The 18,753-nt window shown below is 46.3% G+C and overlaps 1 protein-coding gene across 9 annotated transcripts in view; it reads left to right on the top strand.

Annotated features, from left to right (window-relative positions):
* cadps2 (Ca++-dependent secretion activator 2) overlaps nt 1-18,753 on the top strand; it is a 454,296-nt gene that overhangs the window by 281,435 nt on the left and 154,108 nt on the right. For all 9 annotated transcript variants that reach the window (XM_078416922.1, XM_078416921.1, XM_078416924.1 and 6 more), the window contains 3 exons: nt 879-945; nt 4,505-4,613; nt 7,430-7,642. In XM_078416922.1, coding sequence (XP_078273048.1) covers nt 879-945; nt 4,505-4,613; nt 7,430-7,642 — 389 coding nt within the window. The remainder of the gene's footprint in view (nt 1-878; nt 946-4,504; nt 4,614-7,429; nt 7,643-18,753) is intronic.

Here is an 18,753-nt window from a genome sequence, read left to right as displayed (position 1 = left end):
TTTCCAAGTTTGCTTGTTAGATCTGGTACCATTGCAGCCTGCATGGCTCAATAACCTTTTGGACCTTCGGCGGCACGGTGGTGCTGTGGTAGAGCTACTGCATTACAGCACCAGAGTCCCGGGTTCGATCCCAACTATGGGTTCTTGTCAGTATGGAGTTTGTACGTTGTCCTCGTGACCTGCGTGGGTTTTCTCCGAGATCTTCGGTTTCCTCCCACACTCCAAAGACGTGCTGGTTTATAAGTTAATTGACTTGGTGTAAATGTAAAATTGTCCCTCGTGTGTGTAGGATAGCGCTAATGCGCGGGGATTGCTGGTCGGTGTGGTCTCGGTTTCCACGTTGTATCTCTAAACTAAACCTTCAGAAAAGTCAAGTCAAGTTTATTTGTCACATACACATACAAGATGTGCAGTGAAATGAAAGGTCACACACAGTCCAGCAATAGAGCAATAAAAATAAGCAATTTCACACACAATCACAACCAACACACAAAAAAAAAAAGGAACATCCATCACAGTGAGTGTCCTCCAGTCACCTCCTCACTGCGACGGAAGGCCACAATGTCTTTTCTCTTCCCCTGCCGTCTTCTCCCGCGGTCAGGCTGTTGAAGTTGCCACGTCACCTTAACATAAACAGACACCGTTGTATTACCCCAAATGATGGGGTTTTTTTCCCCTGGAATAATTTATTATATGTTGTGTTAGAAACATAGAAACATAGAAAATAGGTGCAGGAGTAGGCCATTCGGCTCTTCGAGCCTGCACCGCCATTCAATATGATCATGGATGATCATCCAGCTCAGTAACCTGTACCTGCCTTCTCTCCATACAATGTTGAAAATGACTGTTAATGCAAAATGTTGTTTGCCGATTTGCAGATATCTCCACGCCCTCGGGCAGAAGGTTTGGAAGAGGTGGAAGAAGCGGTACTTTGTCCTTGTTCAGGTTGGCATTGTTTCTTATCCAACATTTGGGATGTGGGCTTTGGTGGCAAGGGTGACATTTTACTGCCAATCCCTAACTGCCTTGGAGGAAGCCATGGGAAGCTGGTTTAGTTTAGTTCAGATTAGTGATATAGCGTGGAAACAAGCCCTTCGGCCCACTGAGTCAGCGACGACCAGCGATCCCCGAGCACTGACACCATCCTACACACACTTATAGACAATAGACAATAGACAATAGGTGCAGGAGGAGGCCATTCGGGCCTTCGAGCCAGCACCGCCATTCAATGTGGTCATGGCTGATCATTCTCAATCAGTACCCCGTTCCTGCCTTCTCCCCATACCCCCTGACTCCGCTATCCTTAAGAGCTCTATCCAGCTCTCTCTTGAATGCACTTGGGACAATTACAACTTTACTGAAGCCAATTAACCTACTAACCTGTACGTCTTTGGAGTGTGGGGGGAATCCGGAGATCCCAGATAAAACCCACACAGGTCACGGGGAGAACGTATAAATGCTGTGCAGACAGCACCCGTAGTCAGGATCGAACCCGGGTCCCTGGAGCTGTAAGGCAGCATCTCTACCACTGCGCCACCGTGCTACCATGCTCAGCTTAATCAATTTTTCTTTCCAAAGTTGACATGTGATTTTACAGTCACCTTTGTCCCAGTGAAAAAGATGAGTGCATCAGGTTCACGAGCAACAAAATAATCTCGGCAGAGATATAAACAGGTCAGAAGCTGCCTGGTCTGTTATGTTTCTGTTACTTCGACACCCTTCCTCAAGGGACTCAATGTGCATCTTTCACATCAGAATTTACGAAATAGAAGCAGGAGTAGTCTATTCAACCCCTCGTGCTTACTCCATCATTAGATTTTGCCATTGGAAGTGAGCATTCATTTTGAGAGCACCAGAATATAAAAGCAAAGGTGTAATGCTGAGGATTGATAAGGTCATATGTTAGAGGAGCAGAATTAGGACATTCGGCCCATTAATTCTACGCCGCCATTCCAATAGATTATAGACAATAGGTGCAGGAGTAGGCCATTCGGCCCTTCAAGCCAGCACCACCATTCAATGTGATCATGGCTGATCATTCGCAATCAGTACCCCATTCCTGCCTTCTCCTCATACCTCCTGACTCCGCTATCTTTAAGAGCTCTATCTAGCTCTCTCTTGAATGCATCCAGAGAATTGGCCTCCATGGCCTTCTGAGGCAGAGAATTCCACAGATTTACAACTCTCTGACTGAAAATGTTTTTCTTCGTCTCTGTTCTAAATGGCCTACCCCTTATTCTTAAACTGTGGCCCCTGGTTCTGGACTTCACCAACATTGGGAACATGTTTCCTGCCTCTAACGTGTCCAACCCCTTAATAATCTTATAGCTTTCAATAAGATCCCCTCTCATCCTTCTAAATTCCAGCGTGTACAAGCCTAGTCGCTCCAGTCTTTCAACATACGACAGTCCCGCCATTCCGAGAATTAACCTAGTGAACCTACGCTGCACGCCCTCAATAACAATTCCAGTTCAGAGGGATGAGGGGGGACCTCATTGAAACTTACCGAATGGTGAAAGACCTGAATAGAGTGAATGTGGAGAAGATGTTTCTACTCATGGGGGAGTCTAGGACCAGAGGGCAATGTCTCAGAATTAAAAGGATGTACCATTGGAAAGGAGATGAGGACGAATTTGTTTAGTTGGAGGGTGGCGGATCTGCAGAATTCATTGCCACAGATGGCTGTGGAGTCCGACATAGGGTATTTTTAAGGCGGAGATTGATAGATTCTTGTTTATAGACAATAGGTGCAGGAGGAGGCCATTCGGCCCTTCGAGCCAACACCGCCATTCAATGTGATCATGGCTGATCATTCTCAATCAGTACCCCGTTCCTGCTTTCGCCCCATACCCCCTGACTCCGCTATCCTTAAGAGCTCTCTCCAGCTCTCTCTTGAATGCATTCAGAGAATTGGCCTCCACTGCCTTCTGAGGCAGAGAATTCCACAGATTCACAACTCTCTGACTGAAAAAGTTTTTCCTCATCTCAGTTCTAAATGGCCTACCCCTTATTCTTAAACTGTGGCCCCTTGTTCTGGACTCCCCCAACATTGGGAACATGTTTTCTGCCTCTAACGTGTCCAACCCCTTAATAATCTTATACGTTTCGATAAGATCTCTCATCTAAATTCCAGTGTATACAAGCCTAGTCGCTCCAGTCTTTCAACATATGGTAGTCCCGCCATTCCGGGAATTAACCTAGTAAACCTACGCCCTCAATAGCAAGAATATCCTTCCTCAAATTTGGAGACCAAAACTGCACACTGTACTCCAGGTGCGGTCTCACTAGGGCCCTGTACAACTGCAGAAGGATCTCTTTGCTCCTATACTCAACTCCTCTTGTTATGAAGGCCACAGGATGTTTAGTATGGGATGTCATGGGTTGTGGGGAGAAGGCAGGGGAATGGGGTTGAGAGGGAAAGATAGATCTGCCATGATCGAATGGTGGAGTAGACTTGATGGGCTGAATGGCTTAATTCTGCCCCTATGTCTTAAGGTCTTAGATCATGACTAATCTTTTACCTCAGCCTCGCTTTCCTGTATTTATCCCACAGGCATCTCACTCCCTTGGTATTCAGGTTGTTGCTGAAGTGAGGAACACCTTGCATTAAGTCTGTTTATCTGGTGAATGATCATCTACTCTCTCACAAGAAAATGACATAAGAAACACTATATACCATTGGGAGAGAGAAGTGATTGTTTATTCACAAGGGCGACCTGGATTCAGAAGCTCCTAAAATATTCTCTGCCTCAGATGGCAGTGGAGGCCAATTCTCTGAATGCATTCAAGAGAGAGCTAGATAGAGCTCTTAAGGATAGCAGAGTCAGGGGGTATGGGGAGAAGGCAGGAACGGGGTACTGATTGAGAATGATCAGCCATGATCACATTGAATGGCGGTGCTAGCTCGAAGGGCCGAATGGCCTCCTCCTGCACCTTTTGTCTATTGTCTATTGGTGGCGTAGCGGTAGAGTTGCTGCCTCACAGCGTCAGAGACCCAGGTTCGATCCCGACTACGGGTGCTGTTTGTACAGAGTTTGAGCCCGTGACATGCGTGCGTTTTCTCCGAGATCTTCGGTTTCCTCCCACACTCCAAAGACGTACAGGTTTGTAGATTAATTGGCTCGGTATAAATGTAGATTGTCCCAAGTGTGTGTAGGATAGTGATCATGTGCAGGGATCGCTGGTCGGCGCGGTGGACCGATGGGCCTGTTTCTGCACTGTATCTCTAAAACGAAAAAACTAAAAACTAAATTTGTAAGCTTGGAAGAACTTGAAAAATCTGAAGTGTTAAAGATCCTCCCCTTCGCACCGGGGGAATTACACCTGTACGTTTAAACTCTGTGCCCAATCAGAGGTTCTAGCCCAAGGAGATATACTTGCACACTGTAATTATTCCGTCTAATTTTGCAAATGTGAAAATAGTCTTGTGTTATTTTTGTGCCATTTGCTGTTCTTAAGGGAGCTGGTCTCCTTGGGGCTAAATTTGCTTTGCCTGTTGTTTCAGGTTAGTCAATACACGTTTGCTATGTGTAGCTACAGGGAGAAGAAGTCTGAACCCCAGGAGTTGATGCAACTGGAAGGATACACAGTGGACTACACAGAGCCACAGCCAGGTATTGCTGTCAGAGGAAAAAAACAACAGACCAATTTGTGCTTGGAAATCAGAATGTTTTAGTGCAATAGAGGGAGGGCTAAGGGGGGGGGGAGGGGGTCCACTGGAGATTTTGCTTTCAAAAGTGTTTTTGTGTTGTAAGAGGCCTGCAGATAACAGTTGGGCTGTGGCAAAGTGCAAATTGGCAACCTTCTTCAGCTTCACACGAACTCTTTGCTACTGCTGTTTTCGGATGTGTTTTAATCACGGAAAATAAATACAAACGGTGCCTTTTGTGATGTTTCCAGTTCAACATGTGCTGTCTGGTCGTTAAGAATTCCGGTCGGGATCTTCATCGGTCGGGCAGGTGGGCTGAGGAAAGGCTGATGGAGTTTAATACAGAGAAATACGGAGAAATGTGCGGGGTCACATTTTGGGAGCATCAACGTGGGCAGAACCTACACAGTGAATGGCAGGGCTCTGGGAGGTGTTGTGGAGCAGAGGGATCTGGGAGTACAGCTTGTGGAAAGTGGCACCACGGGTAGGTAGGGTGGACAAAAAGGCTTTTGGCACATTGTCCTTCATCAGTCAGAGCACTGAGGATAGAAGTTGGGAAGGAAAATAACTGCAGTTGCTGGTACAAATCAAAGGTATCCCAAAATGCTGGAGTAACTCAGCAGGTCAGGCAGCATCAAGGAGAGAGGGAATGGGTGATGTTTCGGGTCGAGACCCTTCTTCAGACTGATGTCAGGGGGGGCGGGACGAAGAAAGGATGGAGGCGGAGACAGGAAGACAGTGGGAGAACTGGGAAGGGGGAAGGGGGAGGGGGGGAAAAGAGAGAGACAGGGGAACTATCTGCCTTCCTGTCTCCATCTATATCCTTTCGGTGTCCCGCCCCCCCGACATCAGTCTGAAGAAGAGTCTCGACCCGAAACGTCACCCATTCCCTCTCGCCTAGATGCTGCCTGACCTGCTGAGTTACTCCAGCATTTTGTGATAGCGTAGAAGTTGGGAAGTCATGTTGCAGTTGTACAAGACATTGGTGAGACCACATTTAGAGTACTGTGTTCAGTTTTGAACACCATGTTTTAGGATAGACGGTGTCAAGATGGAAAGGGTGCAGAGAAGATGTACGAGGATGTTGCCAGGACCCGAGGGCCTGAGCTACAGGGAGAGGTTGAGCAGGCTAGGACTCTATTCCTTGGAGCGCAGGAGGATGAGGGGTGATCTTATAAAGTCCATGACCTATGCTTCAAAGTGGGGGTGGTAAAGTCATAGAGCACAGCAAGAGGCCAACTGGCCCACTCCAGACTGCAGGAGTACGTGCTGAGGGACGCACTGAAGCTCAGTGCAGCCAACGCCAAGGCTCTGTGGGGGAGGGCCACAGTATAGGGTGCTTCTGCTGCTGGACATTGAGAGACAGAGTGCGGTGGAGATGCTCCTCAAACAAGGGAAGAGCTATCACCCTAGGGGGCCATATGAGTGGCAAGGGTGCCGGGTATAATGTTAGTTTGCTGAACACGACAATGCTGATGAATGTATATATATATATATATATAGCTGCTGAGAATGTCAGAGGGATTTTGCACAGTTTTTGTTTTGTATATTTCTTATTCTGAATAAAGTTTAAAAAATGGATCGGTGATAAGAGAGAAGATGGGAACATAGTTGGCATGCAGCAAAACCTCGGTACATGTGACAGTAAACTGAACTGAAACTCAGAGGAATTCAACATAACACTACCTCAGGAAGAAAGCACCTCCATCAGTGCTGCTCTTCCTTAGTCCCACACAGAAGTGTTAGCCTGGATTTTCATGTTAAAGTCCCCAAATTGGGATTTAAACCCATACCCTTCCAGCTCAGCAGATAAGAGAGCTACCCAGTGAATTAGAGGTACTGCTTTTGGAAATGCAATGCTTTATTCACATTGTATGTGCTGAGAACATGCAATGCACTACACAGATTGTACTTGAAGTATTATGTTATTTTCATAAGCTCATAAGTTTATGAATAGCCTTATAACCAATAACGGGCGGCCCGGTGGCACAGCGGTAGAGTTGCTGCCTTACAGCTCCAGTAGTCCCTGACTACGGGTGCTGTCTGTGCGGTATTTGTACGTTCTCCCCGTGACCGCGTGGGTTTTCTCCGAGATCTTCGCTTTCCTCGCACATTCCAAAGACGAACTGGTTTATAGGTTAATGGGCCTGGCATAAGTGCAAATTGTCCCCAGTGTGCGTAGGACAGTGTTAATGTGCGGGGATTGCTGGTCGGTGCGGACTTGGTGGGCCGAAGGGCCTGTTTCTGCGCTGTATCTTTAAACCAAACTAAACAATCAAGGTGGTAAAGGATGTGGAAAATTGAAATACTACGACAAATCCCATCCAGAGGAATGGATAGAGCTAACGTGTGGAACAAGAGCTGAATGTACAAAAGGAACCCGGTGTGGGGGATCGCCGTGAGGGGAGGGGGGGAATAGAACAGTGGGGACCCAGCGTGGGGGACGACCGTGAGAGGGGGGGGAATAGAACAGTGGGGACCCGGCGTGGGGGACGGCCGTGAGGGGGGGGGAATAGAACAGTGGGGACCCAGCGTGGGGGACGGCCGTGGGGGGTGGGGGAATAGAACAGTGGGGACCCAGCGTGGGGGACGGCCGTGGGGGGTGGGGGGAATAGAACAGTGGGGACCCAGCGTGGGGGGGAGAACAAAGGAGGATCCGGCCTTTGTAACTTTGGCAGCGCCGAAGCTGGCCGCTATTTGCGTACGTTAGGTATGCAAGCAAAGAATCTCACCGTGCCTTGTCACAGGTGGCAATAAAGTATTCCGATTCCATACTTACAGGCCTTGATGATGGACGAGCATTCTTTAACGCTGTGAAAGAAGGCGACACGGTCGTGTACGCGAGCAACGACGAACAGGACCGAGTGCTGTGGGTGCAGGCGATGTACAGAGCCACAGGCCAATCCTACAAGCCCACCCCGCCATCCCAGGTCCAGAAGCTGAACGCAAAGAAAGGTAGCACACAGCTGCCGGACGTACCCATCTCACAGTTCTGTGAGTATCCCAGGAACAAATTCAATTTCAGTTCTCCTTTAGCAGCAGCATCATTTGCAGCCGCCTTTTCTCCAACCTCACCGTACACTTCTTTCCTAATGTCCGAAGGCAAATGATAATGAGTGTCTGCTAATTACTGTAATAATAATAATAATAATAATAATAATGCATTACATTTATATAGCGCTTTTCAAACACTCAAAGACGCTTTACAGGGATTTCTAGAACATAGAGAATTGAATAAACAGATAAATAAGTAAACGTACAGAAAAAGGAGACAGAAGGTGAGGTGACCGTCAGTGGTTGAAGGCAGTGCTGAACAGGCGAGACTTCAGTGATGTTTTGAATGTGGTGAGTGAGGAGGAGTCTCTGACGGTTTGGGGTAGTGAGTTCCAGAGGGTGGGAGCAGCGATGGAGAAAGCCCTGTCCCCCCAGGATCTGAGTTTGGTCCGGATGGGGGGGGGGGGGGACAGGAGATTGGCAGCAGCAGAGCGGAGGGTGCAGGTGGGAGTGTACCTGTGGAGGAGGTCAGTCAGGTAGGATGGGGCCAGGTTATGGAGGGCTTTGTAGGTCATGAGGAGGATTTTGTACTGGATTCTCTGGGGGATGGGGAGCCAGTGGAGTTTGTAAAGGACGGGGGTGATATGGTCACGGATCGGGGAGAGGGTGAGTAGACGGGCAGCGGAGTTTTGAATGTATTGAAGTTTACTGATGATTTTTGAGGGTAACGTGTTTTAAGTTTCCATTGTTTAATAATTGTGCATAGATTATTTGCGACTGGAAGGTATTTAAACTTTTGCTGATTTCACAGCAGGCAGGAAGGAGTATGGATATTAAAATAGGAGAGCAGTGAAAGAGCTTTGCACACATCCTGAAAGAAGACCTAACAGAACAGAGAGCAAGTGTCGGAAGGAACTGCAGGTGCTGGTTTAAAACGAAGATAGGCACAAAAAGCTGGAGTAACTCAGCGGGACAGGCAGCATCTCTGGAGAGAAGGATTAGGTGGTGTTTCGGGTCGAGACCCTTCTTCAGACTGAGAGTCAGGAAACGAGAGATATCGACGGTGATATAGAGAGATATAGAATAAATGAATGAAGGATATGTAAAAAAATAACAATGATAAAGGACGCAGGCCATTGTTAGCCGTGGACTAGGTGTAAATGAGTTACAGACAGTGAAACCCAAAGATGACTGAAGCTGGTATGACTTGGGTGGGAGAGGGAAAGAGGATTACTTGAACTTAGAGAAATCAATATTCATACTGCTGTGTTGTAAGCTGCCCAAGCGAAAAATTAGGTGCTGTTCCTCCAATTTGCGAGTGGTCTCCTCCATAAAGCAGTTTGGAGAAATATATTTTAACCTCAGTGTTCTCATTTAACTTCAAATGTTGTTAAAACCATGCTTTTGTACCATTTGATGATTCCTTGCACATTTCAAGCCACACTGGTTTTACTTATCAGATATAAGAGATATGAGGCAAAGGTTTATAACATATAAATAGGAGAATAGTAATTCTGTAAACACCTAGCATTGTACAGTGGTAGAGGTACATTGTACACCACATTGTACAGTGGTAGAGGTACATTGTACACCACAGTGGTAGAGTTGCCGCCTTATAACGCCAGAGACCTAGGTTCGATCCCGACTATGGGTGCTGTCTGTGCGGAGTCTGTACGTTCTCCCCGTGACCATGTGGGTTTTCTCCGGGCGCTTTGGTTTTCTCCCACACTCCAAAGATGTACCAGTTTGTAGGTTAATTGGCTTTGGTAAAATCGCAAATTGTCCCTAGTGTGTGGAATAGTGCGAGTGTATGAGGTGATCGCTGATCGGGGCGGACTCGGTGGGCCGAAGGGCCTGTTTCCCCTCGGTATCTTTAAAACCTAATGTCATAGAAAGTACATTGATAAACACTGCAAACTTTTCAGCGTCATGCAATCTGACTGAACCCGTCTGAATTGATATTCTCCAGGCCTCTCCAGGAATATTGTCTGGGCACATTCCAGATGATTGACCCTCGACCACTTGTGTAGATGGCAGGACGGTGCAGAGGTTAACATTGGTACATTACAGCTCCAAGGAGCCAGGTTCAATCCTGGCCTCAAGTGTCAGCTTGCAGTCTGTACCTTCATTCTGGGTGCTCCAGTTACCTCCCATGTACAAAGGATAACCCAGTAGGTTAATTAGCGACTGTGAATCACCCTAATGTGGGCGCGATTTAAAAAAAGTTAAAGCACTTGTGAAAATCAGTGTCTTGGCTCTGGTTGATTAAAAACAGGGGTACTACATACAAGCTCACAGGGGAAGGGGACACTTGAGGTCACTCTGATAGGGGTTAGCATGGACTGATGTGGGTTGAATGGTATCCTGTATCATTGCACGTAAATATCTCCCCAACCCAGCCTTATTCTGAACGTTCAGACAATATAATATCAAATTGTTGCAGCATTTGACCAAAAAATGTATTGCTTCCAGTTTTACTTACCTTTGGCAAAGTTGCAAATTAGATTATTAAGGTATCGTTGGATCTACTTGCTACATGAAGGATTGCACAACAGAAAGGCCAAGAAATCCAGATTTACATCCTTGTTGACGTATACCTCTGATAACACGAGAATGATCCCAGGAATGAGTGGGTTAACATATGATGAGCATTTGACGGCACTGGGCCTGTACTCGCTGGAGTTTAGAAGGATGAGGGGGAACCTCATTGAAACCCACCGAATGGTGAATGACCTGGATAGAGTGGATGTGGAGAGGATGTTTCCACTAGTGGGAGAGTCTAGAAACAGAGCTCATATCCTCAGAATTAAAGGACGTTCCTTTAGTAAGATGAAAAAGAATTTCTTAAGTCAGAGGATGGTGAATCTGTGGAATTCTTTGCCACAGAAGGCTGTGGAGGCCAAGTCAGTGGATATGTTTTGGCGGAGATTGACGGATTCTTGATTAGTGCGGGTGTCAGGGGTGATGGGGAGAAGGCAAGAAAATGGGGCTGAGAGGGAAAGATAGATCAGTCCCATGATTGAATGGCGGAGTGGACCCGATGGGCCGAAAGGCTTAATTCTACTCCTATTGTTTGTGAACTTGTGAATAAAGTCTTAACCGGAATCAGGCCCTTCGGCCCATCCAGTCCATGCCGACCAGCAATCACCCCATACACTAGCATTATCCTACACACAAGAGGGACAATTTACAATTTTAACCAAAGCCAATTAACCTGTGTGGCTTTTGGAGCGTGGGAAGAAACCGGTGCACCCGGAGAAAACCCACACGGTCACGGTCACGGTCACGGCAGACAGCACCCATAGTCAGGACTGAAGCCAGGTCTCTGGTGCTGTATAGCAGCAGCTCTACCGCTGCGCCACCGTGCGTTTGTAAACAGATGTTTGAAACAATAGAATACCATAGGTAATAACGTGAAGCACTTAAGAATGTGGACTTTCCATCACACAGGAGATGGAGATAAAATGGGGCGACTTGGAAGAAACATGAGATCCACTTCAGGAGAAACATGAGAACCACCGAGCACTAGTTCTGTGATCAAGACGGGTCACTCTAAGTTTCCTTTCAATCTGTTGCAGCAGTGACATGACTGACCTGGGGATATGTCATTCTATTCTGTGCAAGGGATTGAAGAAGAAAAGCAATCACAGCTGGTACAATCCCTTGCACAGAATAGAATGACATATTCCCAGGTCAGTCAAATCACCATTTTACATCCATCTCCCGTGTGGGTTTTCTCTGGGTGCACCGGTTTCTTCCCACACTCCAAAAGACGGACAGGTTAATTGGCTTTGGTAAAAATTGTAAATTGTCCCTAGTGTGTAGGATAATGCTAGCGTACGGGGTGATCGCTGGTCGGCATGGACTGGATGGGCCGAAGGGCCTGATTCCGCGCTCTATCCCTAAGCGAAACTAAAATGTAAACAACTGATTTTAGAAAAGCAAATATACAGCTCAGTTTCCCTTTCACTCAAGAAATATTATTCACTCAAGAAATATTAAATCCAGCTGCTTTCAAGTGACCTCAATCATATACAAGAATAATGAAACTTATTTGATAATCTACCTACTCACCCGACAGAAAACCTCTGTTCATGGATTATACCCAGTGCAGCAAGTGCAAACATTGAGCTGGTTCAAGCTCTTGCTCGTTGTCAGTGCACCCCTTGTCAAGAGATAAATGATTACTGGGGTTTCTAGTGGGATGAATTATGTCATCTTGCAGAAATCCAGTGTCATTTGGAAGAACATAACAGTATAACAGAGCTTTATTTGTCGTTCGGTACCGAAGTACCGAACGAAACTACATAGCAGTCATAGAAAAAAAGAACACAAGACACATAGCCCCAACACAAACGTCCATCACAGTGACTCCAAACACCCCCTCACTGTGATGGAGGCAACAAAACTTCCACTCTCTTCCCCACGCCCACGGACAGACAGCTCGTCCCCGACCGACCCGCACAGTCCCCGCAAGGGAATGGAAGTCCTCCCGGCCGAATCGCACCGGGCGCTGAAATGTCTCGCGGCCGAGCCGGGCGATGAAAGGCCCCGCGACCAAGCCTTGCGCAGCTAAGTCCCGTGGTCGAGCCGCACCAGCGATGTAAAGTCCCGCAGCCGAGCCGCATCGGGCGATGTTAAGTCCCGCAGCCGAGCCGCACCGGGCGATGTAAAGTCCCGTGGTCTCTGCCTTAAAGGCAAGAATAATGATGTTCATAAGAAATAGGTCATTCGGCCCATCGAATCTACTCTGCCATTCCATTATGGCTGATCTATCTTTCCCTCTCAACCCCGTTCTCCTGCCTTCTTCCCATAACCCCTGACACCTGTACTAATCAAGAATCTACCTATCTCTGCCTTAAAAATACTCAATGACTTGGCCTTCACAGCCATCTGTGGCGATGAATATGAATTCCACAGATGCACCACCCTCTGACGAAAGAAATTCCTCCTCATCTCCTTTCTAAAGGTACGTCCTTTTATTCCGAGGCTGTGCCCTCTGGTCTTAGACTATCCCACTCATGGAAACATCCCCTCTGCATCCACTCTATCCAGGCCTTTCACCAATGTGAGCAAAGTAATTATTCACGGTAGTTCAGGGGAACAATAACCTCATGTAACAATTTGCCATAACAGAATCATGAATTAATTTATAATTTTGTTGCATAGCACAGCAAAGAGACCTTCTATCTTTAGTTCTGTGTTGTTGCGGCAACTTTAGGCGTACCCCATCCAGATCTTGTTGGGCAGATTGTGGCATTGTTGGACGCTGATGGCGGCAAAATGACAATTAAAGTTCCATTGACCCGCATCTGATAATCGTCAAATCGGGCCGTAATCTTTATAATTAAGCAATGGCTTTGTCGATCTACCAGAGATAACATTTCTAAACGTTACGCAAAGGAAGAATTCAGCTGTGCCTCGGTACACGCGACAATAACGTACCATTGAACCATTGAATGTTTGCATGTTTCATATGTCTTGTAATATGTTGACATTGATGCAGACAGACCAATTGGCTGTTATCTACCGTGGCATGAGGGAACATCCTACATCTCCTGAGGGCGGCACGGTGGCTCAGCGGTAGAGTTGCTGCCTTGCAGTGCTTACAGTGGTTCGATCCCAACTATGGCTGCTGTCTGCACTGGCTTTGTACGTTCTCCCCATGACCGCGTGGGTTTTCTCCGTGATCTTTGATTTCCTCCCACACTCCAAAGACCTACAGGTGTGTAAGTTAATTGGCTTGGTATAAATATAAATTATAAACAATAGACAATAGACAATAGGTGCAGGAGTCGGCCATTCGGCCCTTCGAGCCAGCACCGCCATTCAATGTGATCATGGCTGATCATTCTCAATCAGTACCCCGTTCCTGCCTTCTCCCCGTACCCCCTGACTCTGCTATCCTTAAGAGCTCTATCTAGCTCTCTCTTGAATGCATTCAGAGAATTGGCCTCCACTGCCTTCTGAGGCAGAGAATTCCACAGATTCACAACTCTCTGACTGAAAAGGTTTTTACCTCATCTCCATTCTAAATGGCCTACCCCTTATTCCTAAACTGTGGCCCCTTGTTCTGGACTCCCCCAACATTGTCCCTAGTGTGTATATGATAGTGTTAATATACGGGGATTGCTGGTCAGTGTGGACTCGGTGAGCAAAGGGTCTCTAAATTATCTCTATATCTCTGTATCTCTAAATTAAACTAAACTCCTGAGAGCCATGGGATGGGTTTTGTCTTTAGTTTGTCCTTTGACTGCTCATCCTGGGCAAATTGATTATAGAACACACGTTGTCCAGTCAAGCCTCAAAATAGACTGGGGTGCTATGAATGTCATCAGCCACTGAGTTAGAAACATAGAAAATAGGTGCAGGAGTAGGCCATTTGGCTCTTCGAGCCAGCACCGCCATTGAATATGATCATGGCTGATCATCGAAAATCAGTACCCCCTTCCCACTTTTTCCTCATATCCCTCGATTCCTTCAGGCCTCAGAGCTAAATCTAACTCTCTCTTGAAAACATCCAGTGATCCAGTGAATTGGCCTCCACTGCCTTCTGTGGCAGAGAATTCCACAGATTCACAACTCTCTGGGTGAAAACCCAGTCCAAAATGGCCTGCCCCTTATTCTTAAACTGTGGCCCCTAGTTCTGGACTCCCCAGAACATCGGGAACATTTTTCCTGCAGCTAGCCTGTCAAATCCCTTAAGAATTTTATATGTTTCCATAATATCCCCGAGAAGAGTTAAATGTCTAAATTAGCTGTTCATTTGCTCCAAGTTGTCTACTGGATCTCTGATAGCAGAGTCCCTTGCACAGTGCTGGTGACTAAACAAGGACTGGGTCAAGTGGTAAGTATTAACCTGGGATTTTTAAGGCTTTGTAGCTCCATTTTGAATAATTATGAGACCAGAATATCTTATGCCAAATGTGATCGGTTGCATCTTTTTAAAAGGTACATGTCTATCTCTGTGTGCCTTGTGCTGTGTCTTGGTAAATATGCCAAGTTTATTTTCATTGTGTTATCTGTGTTTCACCCCTTCCTTTTCCAGGACTTAACATCCGTTGTTGGTCGGTCCGTGCACCAGAAGTGTCTTATTAATCTGCTGTTACTGAAGGATTGAATGCCGGTTCATTTTATCCTGCAATTGGTTAAACTCTGTAAAAAATAACTCAGTTTTGATTCTGTCCAGTGTTCATGAGTTTTCTATATCTGTGCAATGATGTCACACCAAATCATTCAAATACCATTTTCCCGGCACAAATGCATTTGAAGTTGTTTGAATTGTCGACACAATTGTAGCTCTGTTTTTTGTGTAATAACTTTGAATTGTATGTGTGGGTGTGTGTGTGTGTGTGTGTACGCATGTTTGTTTGCGTATGTGCGCGCGTGTGTGTGTGTATATATATATATATATGATACAGGTGTGGGTGTATATAAATATGTATATGTGTGTGGGTGTATATAAATATATATATGTGTGTGTGTGTATATATGCATATATATATGTATGTGTGTGTGTATGTATGTATATATATATACATATATATATAAATATATATATGTGTGTGTGTGTATGTATATATATATATGTATGTATGTGCATATACACACACACGCACACACATATATATATATATATATAGTATGTGTGTGTGTGTCTATATATTTGTTTTACCTCCTGATATGCTCTGCCCACATCAACCAATTCTGCAGCATCACTGCCTTTTTGTCAACTGCGATCTTTGCTTTGAACATTGTGGTACCCATAGAATGCGTGGGGTTTAATCTTTGATTTTTCTTAAAGCAATGAAAAATATTTTTTCTGGCACAATCAGTGACTGGACATCTTTGTACGTGGCGGCTCATTGCGGCCACCTCAGTCCAAGCACTTGCCAAAGTGTCCTGCCAAATACTTCAACCTGGCATCAAAGGCCTTTAATTAATTGAGTCACGTCTGATCGGCACAGCCCTGTGTTTATCTACTGTTGATTTGTTTCACCTCAATATGCTTTATTCTTCTTGCTTTGCTAACATGTAGCCGGAGCCAAGGGTAAGTGCTAGATGTGAGCTGCCAACTGTTCCATCCGTCTCTCTCTCTCTCTCTCTCTCTCGCTGTCTCTCGGGTGGGCTGTGTGCAGGCTCATGTTAATGTCTTGCTTTACCACTGTCTGTTCAACACTGCATGCTTCTTCACATGTCTTCTGTGCTGTGTCACATTTGTGCTATAAACCCGCTCAGGCAGCAACTAGTTCACAACTTAATCCCTTGATAGTCATTTTAATTTTACTCAAAGACACCAATATTTACGCGTCAGTTTGCAAGTCGCGTTCTTGTTTAGTGTTTTCATTGCCATGCAATTTATCCAGAAATTGTCTGATTATCATCTTGTTGATGTAGCCAATTCTAGGTTGAGTAAATCGTGATTGCTGTGAAGATTTCCGGAATATGAATAGAAGATGGGTCGAGCTTTAGGTCACACATTGGCACCGCTGGTAGAGCTGCTGCCTCACAACGCCTGGGACCCGGTTCGATCCTGACCTCGGGTGTTGTCTGTGTGGAGTTTGCATGTTCTCCCTACTATCGTGTTGGTTTGCAACGGCTGCCGCGGTTTCATTCCAAAGACGTGCGGGTTTGTAGGCTAATCGGTTTCTGGAAATTGCCTCTAGTGTGTCGGGAGTGGATGGGAAAGTGGAATGACATAGAGCTATTGTGAATGGGTGTAAGAAAATAACTGCAGATGCTGGTACAAATCGAAGGTATTTATTCACACAATGCTGGAGTAACTCAGCAGGTCAGGCAGCATCTCGGGAGAGAAGGAATGGGTGACGTTTCGGGCCGAGACCCTTCTTCAGACTGAGGGTGAATGGGTGATCAATGGTCGGCGTGGACTCGGTCAGCCAGAGAGCCTGTTTTCTTGCTCTATCTCACATTCAATCAATTGATACATTTTTTCAAATAAAATAAGTAAATAATCAATGAATTTGCAATCAAACTCTCAATTATCTTAATATAGTCATTCAGTTCACCAGATAAGGGAATCTATCAAAACACGAGGAGAAGGATTCAGTAGGCCCAGCATGCAGAACATGTGGAGTAGAATCCTATCTGAACTGTACCCAATATATTCAAAACTTCTATATCATGAAACTTTGAAATAAAGCAGAGAATAGTATCCCTGAAGTAATAGGGACACTCACACATAATTGCATACGATACGATATGATATGATAGAACTTTATTTATCCCAGGAAGGAAATTGGTCTGTCAACATTCATAAAACACACCAAGATACATGAGAAATGAAATTAAAGTGACGAGTGGAAAATCCAGGATTGGTGGGGGGGGGGGGGTGGGGTGCAAATATTAGGAGGGGGTGGGGGTGGGGGAGTCAGTCTTCCCCACAACAGACGGGGTAGGAGTTGTACAGTTTGATTGCCACAGGGAAAAAGGATCTCCTGTGGCGTTCTGTGCTGCATCTGGTGTAACCAGTCTGTTGATGAAGGTGCTCCTCAGGTTGACCAGTGTGTCATGGAGGGGGTGAGCTGTATTGTCCGAGAGGAGCCGCAGTTTGAGGAGCATCCTCCCCTCCTTCAATGAATCCAACTCCACTCCCAGGACAGAGCCGGCCTTCCTGATGCTCGCCTGCTTACGTATTTAAATGTATCGTGAAAGTCCTTGGATCCAGATTATTGCAATGTGGCTCATTGTGTGGATAAAGGACATCTGAGTGAAGGTGTTCAGGTGAATGTTTGCACAACTTTGTCCAAATATTGACAATATTGACATGGTCATGATGGGCCCAATTGGCTTTCCTTTTGTATTTTATTTATCAATGGTCTGGATCCAATCAAATTGCCAACACTCTGATATGAATTGATCAACAGTTACATTTATTTAAAGGAGCATATAATCAACTACATCAATAGTCAATAGTCGTTTATTTGTCACATCCACATAAATGTGTAGTGAAATGAAACATTACCCGCAGTTGAAACACTAAGACCAATAAGAATAATCAATAAAAATGCAATAACACATACAATCATACACTAACACCAAACAAAAGAAACATCCATCACAGTGAGTCTCCTCCAGTCCCTTCTCACTGTGATGGAAGGCCAGAATGTCTTTTCTCTTCCCTGCCGTCTTCTCCCGAGGTCAGGCTGTTGAACTTGCCACGTCGGGGCGGTCGGGGCTCCCGACATTGGAGCGCCGCGCCGGACGGTGAAAGGTCCACGGCCTATTCCAGGCCGCGCCGGACGGTGAAAGGTCCGCGGTGGGCCGACCCAAGCCCCGCGATTCGGGGCGGGCGAACACGCTGCCTCTGCCGCTGCCGGAGGTCCCGATGTCGGCCCCCATCCAGGGGCCTGCGGGCTTCCGACGTCCACGCGGCCCGCGCCGGAGCCTCCGGAGACGAGTCGCAGCCGCTCCCGCAGCATCCGCAGGCAGGCAGCGCCGCAGGTAGTGAGTCCGGGCCGCGGGCTCTGCGAACCAGAGCCCCAGGTGGTCCCAGGTGCATGGCCGGTGGTAGGCCGCAACGGGAACGGAGACACGACACAGAAACAAAGTTCGTGTCTCCGTTCGGGAGAGATAATTTTTTACAGTTCCCGTTCCCTCCCACCCCCTCCCCCCCACATAACATACAAACACTACACCATATTAAAACTACAATTCATACAAAAACAACAAAAAAACACAAAAGACAGACGGACTGCAGGCAAGCCGCAGCTGCGACAGCAGCGCTGGCTCCTCCTTATTGATGACAATTCAAAGTCAAGTTCATTAGTCATGGGAGCAGAAGTAGGCCATTTGGCATCGAGTCTACTCTGCCATTCAATCATGGCTGACCTATCATTCCCTCTCAACCCCTTTCTCCTGCCTTTCCCCCCGTGACACCATTACTAATCAAGAATATGTCCATCTCCGTCTTAAAAATATCCAATGACTTTGCCTCCACTTCCATCTATGCCAATGTATTCTACAGATTCAACCCCCTTTGACTACAGAAATTCCTTATCATCTCTTTTTTTAAACGTGCGTCCTTCAATGCGGAGGCTATGCTCTCTGGTCCTAAAGTGGAAACATCCTAAGGAAATCTAAAGTGTTTTTTG

This window comes from Rhinoraja longicauda, chromosome 20, assembly GCF_053455715.1.
Source record: "Rhinoraja longicauda isolate Sanriku21f chromosome 20, sRhiLon1.1, whole genome shotgun sequence".
Classification (NCBI taxonomy): domain Eukaryota; kingdom Metazoa; phylum Chordata; class Chondrichthyes; order Rajiformes; family Arhynchobatidae; genus Rhinoraja; species Rhinoraja longicauda.
The sequence above is the reverse complement of the archived record's forward strand: the minus strand, read 5'-3'. Positions and strand labels throughout refer to the sequence as shown.